The 7,500-nt window shown below is 41.1% G+C and overlaps 1 protein-coding gene across 1 annotated transcript in view; it reads left to right on the top strand.

Moving 5' to 3' along the window:
- Positions 1 to 6,295, top strand: part of LOC122249323 (venom carboxylesterase-6) — an 8,801-nt gene extending 2,506 nt beyond the window's left edge. Inside the window, exons 3-11 of the mRNA XM_086535141.1 lie at positions 30 to 174; positions 850 to 1,035; positions 1,903 to 2,114; positions 2,442 to 2,592; positions 2,793 to 2,968; positions 3,159 to 3,306; positions 3,972 to 4,098; positions 4,500 to 4,617; positions 5,630 to 6,295. Coding sequence (XP_086391267.1) covers positions 30 to 174; positions 850 to 1,035; positions 1,903 to 2,114; positions 2,442 to 2,592; positions 2,793 to 2,968; positions 3,159 to 3,306; positions 3,972 to 4,098; positions 4,500 to 4,617; positions 5,630 to 5,806 — 1,440 coding nt within the window. The 3' untranslated portion in view covers positions 5,807 to 6,295. The remainder of the gene's footprint in view (positions 1 to 29; positions 175 to 849; positions 1,036 to 1,902; positions 2,115 to 2,441; positions 2,593 to 2,792; positions 2,969 to 3,158; positions 3,307 to 3,971; positions 4,099 to 4,499; positions 4,618 to 5,629) is intronic.
- Positions 6,296 to 7,500: the final 1,205 nt, after the last annotated feature.

Raw genomic sequence — 7,500 nt, 5'->3', positions numbered from 1 at the left:
CATCCCACCCCCCTCCCCCTCCCTCCCAGCCGTACCCCTCTGACATGCCCGTGATGGTGTGGCTCCATGGGGGGGCCTTCCTCGTGGGGGGGTCCGAGGAGCAGTACCCCGCCATGCCCCTACTCAAGAGGGACGTGGTACTCGTCACTCTGCAATACCGCCTTGGGACTTTAGGTCAGGTCACTTGGGCGTGGGACCTCGATTCGCACAGTGGTTTCAAATAATGTCTTTTAAAGTTTTTTTTTATTCATAATAATAATTGATGCATGAATTTATGTGGTATATTATTATATGGTATTTAGATTATAGTATGGTATAATGATGTAGCATCTAGAATAAGAAATTATGATAATACGATAGAAAATGAATATTTTTCATTAATCCATTAACATAGATATCTATTTATAGATTATATAAGTGACTTTTTAGAAGAGTTAGTTTGCAAAGATATTATTTGATCTTTGTGTAAAGTGTTTAATCATTTTAGTTATCATCATAATTATCATTATCAATACTACTAATATCCATATCACTATTATATTTGCTATTATAACTATAGTTATTGATATTGTTATTATCGTTATTATGATTATTGTTATTGTTATTATTATTATTGTCATTATCATTATTTAATGATTGTTATTGTTATTATCGTTATCTTAATTATTGTTATTGCCATTATCGTTATGTTATGATTGTTATTGTTATCATCACTATTATGATTATTGCTCTCATGACTATTACTATTTCAACTATTATGATAATTATAATTACGATCCTCATACTCCTCCTCATAACCTACCCCTTCCTCATAAACATAGCAATAAGACTCCTACCTTTCCCCTGCAGGATTCCTATCGACGGAGGACGCCGTGCTGCCAGGGAACCTCGGCCTGATGGACCAAACGCAGGCCCTCCGCTGGGTCAGGGATAACATCAGGTCCCTCGGCGGTGACCCGTTCCGCGTGACCTTGTTCGGTCAGGGCGCGGGGGCAGCGTCGGCTCATATGCAAGTCCTCAGCCCACACGCCTCAGGTCGGTTCTTGGTTCCCTTTGTCTTGCTCTGTCTTGCTTCTTTGGGTTTACTCGGTTCGTCTACTAGGTTTCTAGTTTTTGGTTGTTTGTTCTTTGGTTTGTGATTACTTGTTTGTTTTTCCGTCGTTTCTAACTACTTTTTTCGGTCTATTTGTTTGTTTTTCTTTGGCTTCTATTTGCTTGTTGGTCTTTGGCTTTTAACTATTTGTTTGCTTTTATTTGGTGTCTGACTACTTTGTTGTTCTTTTGTTCTTGACTACTGGTGTGTTCTCCTTTGGTTTCTGACTTTGTTCTTCTTTTGTTCCTGGTTTCTGGTTTGTTCTCTTTTGATTTCTGACTACCTGTTTGTTGTCATTTTGGCTGTTGGGTTTCTGACATCTTGAAATGTTTGGTATGATAGACTACGTGGCATACCACTGCCAATACAACAGTGTATACGTGTGTTCAGATTGGATGCACATAATTCATGTTATTTGCACACCTAATGACCTGTTTTTCATTTTTCTGACATGAGGCATTAGTTTCTATATCATTCTACAGTATCGTTTTGTACAAGTAAAATAAGTCTTGAGAACTGTTATTAAACATAGACTAATTTATTAGAAATATTCTCCGTAGAATACTTCAATATTGCCTATCGTTACAGTTTTATACTGTTGAAATCCACTATATATAGTAATAAGTGCATCTTATCCGCCTTATAATATAATCTATCGCATTCTGAGATTAAGATTATTCATTCAGAATCATTCAACCGATTAATATCCATTGACTGTAATCATACACTGCCTTTGTTTCGTGTACAACCGATTCTTTTTATTCTCGGATTTACTTATTTACTGATTTCATCCCATTCCGTACACTTAGGTTTGTTCAACCGAGTAATACTCCAGTCGGGTACAGCCCTCAGTCCTTGGGCGCTGAGGTGCGACCACAAAAAGAACGCTGCTGTGATAGGCGAGGCGTTCAGCTGTCCAGGTGTGAACGCGTCGTCGCCTGAATTGGACAGCACAGCTCTGCTTGACTGCCTTAGAGAACTCCCCTTTGAACAGCTAGCGGCCATGCCCTCTGCGTTTGTGGTGAGGATGTCATTATTACCCTTATTTACACTAACATCATCTGTATTATTATTTATCATTGGAATATATTAGTAGTAGTAATTATTGATAACAATATCAATGCAATTTATATCATGCTTAACCATATACCCGCTTAACATGCAGGTTCGTCACATGTGTATAAGGGACAAGCATATGGAGACCCACGCATATATATAACACACACACACACAAAGACCCAGACACACATAAAGACACACACACAGACACAGACACATACACACACACATAAACACACACACAAACACACACATGCACAGCACCAACTGACCTCTCTCGTGTCCACAGGTGTGGCTCAACGCCCCACAGGTGATGACCCCACGCGTCGACGGAAGCTTCCTGCCCGCCCACCCCGCCCACCTCCTGAGGGATGGCCTCTTCAACAGGGTCGGTCTCATTTCGGGCGTCAACCAACAAGAAGGAGCCTTGCCCGCCCTCGGTAATGCGATTTTATGCTGATATCTCCTTTCTCTTACTTTCTAGTCTTTTTTCCTTTCTCCCTTTTTCTCACGCACCTACTTATTCACTCACTCACTCATTCATTCTTTCATTCACTCACTAGACCATTATCTTTCATTCCCTCTCACGTTTTCTCTCTTGATTCGACAACAAAGATCTGATTCTATTGTCCCATTCCAGCTACACTCGAGAGCCCCTCGCTGAAGGAGGCGCTGACGGAGAATTTCTCGGAGGTGGCTCCAGCCATTCTGAACATACAGGATGAGGAGAACGCCCTCTACTTGGCGCGCCGGGCCTTCAACGCCTACTTGCCGGAATATGAAGTTAATGAGGACACTGTCGGGGATTTCGCCAAGGTCTGTCTCGCTCTGGCCTTTCTGTAGAAATAAAATTCAGCAGATCTTGATCACTATTCAACAGATTGCAACATTTCCTTAAAAAAGGCTTATAACCAAGAGCCAAGAGTAATTGCTACAGAGTTGAAGACCGGTTTGCGAGATTGAAGGAAGTGTAAACAACCATTTCTTGTTGATTTTTCTCTCGTAGCTTTTAGGCGACGAGGCGTTTCGAGTCCCGCACCGAGAGGTGGTTCGGCTTCACTCGAAGGCGGGCGGACACGTATACGCCTACGAGCTGAAGCACCGTGGCTTAGAGAGCCTCACAGACCTCTTCAACACGTCTGTGGGGGATTCCTGTGAGTGGACACGTCTTTGGTGGCGCTCTGACCTTCCTTTCTTCCTTCCTTTGGTGGCTTTCCTTCTTCCTTTCTTCCTTCCTTTGGTGGCTTTCCTTCTTCCTTTCTTCCTTCCTTTGGTGGCTTTCCTTCTTCCTTTCTTCCTTCCTTTGGTGGCTTTCCTTCTTCCTTGTTCTTTCCTTTCTTCCTCTGACGGCGTTCCTTCCTCCCTTCCTTCCTTCCTTCCTTTGTTGGTGTCCCTCTTCTACTTCATTTGTTCTTCTCTTCCTTCGTTTTTATGGCGTTCCTTCCTTAGGTGTTCTTTCCTTCGATTGCTTACTCTTGTCTTGTTTTCCTTTCTCTGGTGTTGTTTCCTCCTTTCCTTTGGTGTTGCTATTTTCTCTCTTTTTCGATGATGCTTCTTAGTGTTGTCCTTTTTTTTTTTTTTTTTTTTTTTTTTTTTGTAGGGGGGATGGCTGTAGATTTGCAAAGGTCATAACAGAGATGCTACAAATGTGTTTATGTATATATATGAATATATATACATACATACATACAAATATATAAACATACAGGGAGATGTATAGACAGACAGACAGACAAACACAAACAGACAGATACCCATATACTACACCAAAACGTAGCCAATTTAACCCCCCCCCCCCCTCCCTCCTTCCTACAAACAGGGGTGAGCAACGGAGACGACCTGCAATACCTGTTCAACGGCACGACCTTCCCGCCCCTGAGGAACCTGGATGACCGCCGACTCAGCGATCTCATGGTGATTCTGTGGACCAACTTCGCAGCCACCGGGTAAGGCCACTCGCCGAGGGCGGCCGACGCTCGCAGGTCGGCACTTCCCTTCTGGTGTGCGAGGATAGAGGACAGTGTGTGTGAGTGTGAGTGTGTGTGTGGAGGGAGGGAAAAGGAGAGGGAGGGGGAGAGAGAGAGAGAGGGAGAGGGAGAGGGAGAGGGGGAGAGAGGGGGAGAGGGAGAGAGAGAGAGAGAGAGAGAGAGAGAGAGAGAGAGAGAGAGAGAGAGAGAGAGAGAGAAAGAAAGAAAGAAAGATAGAAATAGAGAAGGAGAAAGAGAGAGAGAGAAAGAGAGAGAGAGAGAGAGAGAGAGAGAAAGAGAGAGAGAGAAAAGAGACAGAAAGAGAGAAAGAGGAGAGTGGGAATCTAGCACTCCACCTTCACCGCCTCCTTCGTCGCCAGGTACCCGACGCCCGACTACTCCTTAGGCTTCTGGTGGACGCCCGTGACGCCCTCGACCTCCCTGTGCTACCTTTGCCTCCTGCCCACGCCCACGATGGCCTTCGATGGGCGTAGTCCGGTGGGTATACATGGTCTTATTTCTAGGGGTCACTCGTGTATGTGGTTTCCTATTGCCAATATGAATAGATTGATAAATCATAAATTGATAGATTAATTATGAATCAATGAATAATAAATTTAACAAATTTGATTAATAATAAGATTAACCAATTTAATTAATAAAAAGTGTAACGAATCTTATTAATAAGTTTAATAAATTATAAGTTTAACCATTTTTATAAATGGTCAATTTCAAAAATGATAAGTTTAACAAATCTAACAAAGGATAAGTTTAATATTTGATAAGTTGAATAGATTAGCAAAAAATAGTAAGGAACCAATTGTACTATTCTTTCTAATTATTTCATTCGATATATAAAAAGAGAAATAAAAAATTTCTCCGAAACGTGGTGTATTTTTAGGGTAAATTACACCCTTTAATTTGGTTATCATTATCAACTTTATGTAACCCATTAGCTTGGCTATATTTTTTGTGAGAGAATATCACGATAATTACATCTTTACAGAGAAGTGAGTGTGAATATAAGAGTGAGAGAGAGTGAAAGTAAGAGAGAGAGAGAGAGAGAGAGTGAGAGTGAAACTTCCCCCTTTATCCATTTTTATCTATACCTTCGTTTATCTGTTTAATTTTTCGATCCCCTTTTTACCCGTCTTATATATTTCCCTCTTTATCCATCTTATCTGTTCGTTTGTCTCTTATCTATTCCCCCTTTATATATTTCCTATTATCCGTTCTTGTCTATTTTCTTTTTATCTATCCCTTCTGTTACCCCTTTTATCCATTTCATCTATCTTATCTGTTTCATTTATTTCCCTTTCACTTGTCTTATCTATTTCCCCCTTTATCCATCTCATCTATTCCCTTTTATCTGTTTATCCTATTTCCTCTTCTTTCTTATTTCATCTATTCCCCTTTTATCCGTCTCAAATATTCCCTTACTTTATCTATCCCCTCTATTCCCCCATTTATCCATCTATTCTCCCTCTTATCCCTTTTCTCAATCCCTCAGATGTACGAGTTCTGGGCGAGTCTCCCCTCCTCCGTGAACCGCTCGCTCAACCCGCGGTTCTTCGCTCGACCGCGCTGGGGGCTGGCTCTGCCGCCGTTCTTCGGAGCGAACACCGCCCCCTGGCAAAGCGGCGGGCCGTTCTTCCCCCCCGCCCACCGATTCGGACGCCGTCGGTGATCGGGAAGCTGGGACGGAGGTTAGGGAATTGAGGGAAGGGGGTGGGGGGTGTAAGGGGTGAGGGATGGGGGACGCTTGGGTAAGAAGGGTCGGAGGAATGAGGGTGAATGAAATGGAATTATAGTGGGAAGTGATATAAAACTCCTCTATGTACACACTCACGTACACACACACACACACACACACACACACACACGGAGTTTGTGGGAAATGGGGACAAAGTTAACCAATAATGAAGTTGCGATTGTCGTTGAGTCTAATCGAAAGGGGAAAAATACACTATAGCTGACTCGAGGTGAGAGGGAGAGAAAACACTATCGCTGACTCAGCCCGAGAAAAAGTGACCATTTTGCTGTCTTCGCCAACTAAGAAGTCGTTTATTGGCCAATCCTTTAAGTCTTTAAAGAGTCGTTATCAATAAGGAGTTGTTATCAACAAGACATAAGGACATTAAACAGCCACATAAGCCGTGATGTCTGAATTTCCCAAAGTGCCTTTTACATTCACGTGTGTCTTTTTATGTATATTCTACTTGGATCGTAATAAACCGAAAATGCCAGTTATGTTTTTAATTTATTTACCTGAATCTCCCATTTCACGGCCAACACTATCAAAACGAATTATTATTATTACTATTATTATTTCCATCATTATTATCAATATTAGTGCTATTATTGTTATCGTTATTACTATCATCACTACTATCATTATTATCATTGTTATTATTACTGCTTTCGTCATCATCATCATCATTCTCTTCATCATTATCATTATCATCATCATCGCTGTTGTTTCATTATATGAGTACGTCTTACAGAGATTCATTGTATTTCACATTTTGTTTACCATCAGTGGTTATCACTTTTGACGCTATCTTCAATTTAAAAAAATGATACATTCACATGGACTATGAATATTGCAAGTATATATTTTTTTCGTTGAACACTAACGCAAGACAAAATCAACTACTTAGTCATTCAAAAACTCTAATGGAGATGAAAACAGTAGAGATGTTGCTAAAAACCAAATATTCAGAATAAGCAAAAGTTTTTTTTGGCAGATTTGCATGAAGAAAACTATTTGGTTCACCTTAGAGGAACGAATATCGTGTCAAGATGAAATATCATTGATATTACCATTATCATCAGAATTATTATTATCAATATCATTATAATGATCAAAATACACAGTAAACATCTGACAGCATTAGCCCAATTTTGTAGCACGTAACACGATTGATCAGTACACCATTATCCCAGTCATCTCTATTAATATATCAAGGAAATAAAAAAAAGTAAAGGCTCACAGATGCGATCCGGCTTTCATCACTATCTTGTCTACCGACAGTGAATGGAATGAAGAAGTCAGTTACTTAGATTTGGATTCTTTATATAAAAAAAGAAAAAAAAAATAGTAAAGAAGTCGCTCTAGCGGGCCTTGACCCCTAGATTGGGAGGCCCAGAGTCTGAGGCGTCCTTGGGCGCATCTTTCTCCTCCTGAACTTCTTCATCTTTCCACGTGATTCTCCTGAGACTGCCAGAGTTTTCTTGTGAGCTCCTGTATTTGTTTGGGAGGTGAGCACCGCACTAGCGACGGTAAGGATGTGTTTTCCACATAACTCCGATCCTTTTGTTATTACTGAAAACACACTTGTGGAGGTCCCCATCGATTGAGCCATGCTTAATGCTGAAGAA

The sequence above is a fragment of the Penaeus japonicus genome, unplaced genomic scaffold (assembly GCF_977035675.1).
Source record: "Penaeus japonicus unplaced genomic scaffold, GWHDUDI00000001_assembly GWHDUDI00000042, whole genome shotgun sequence".
In the NCBI taxonomy this organism is placed as follows: Eukaryota; Metazoa; Arthropoda; class Malacostraca; order Decapoda; family Penaeidae; genus Penaeus; species Penaeus japonicus.
Note: the sequence above shows the minus strand (reverse complement) of the source record. Positions and strands in the feature narration are given on the sequence as shown.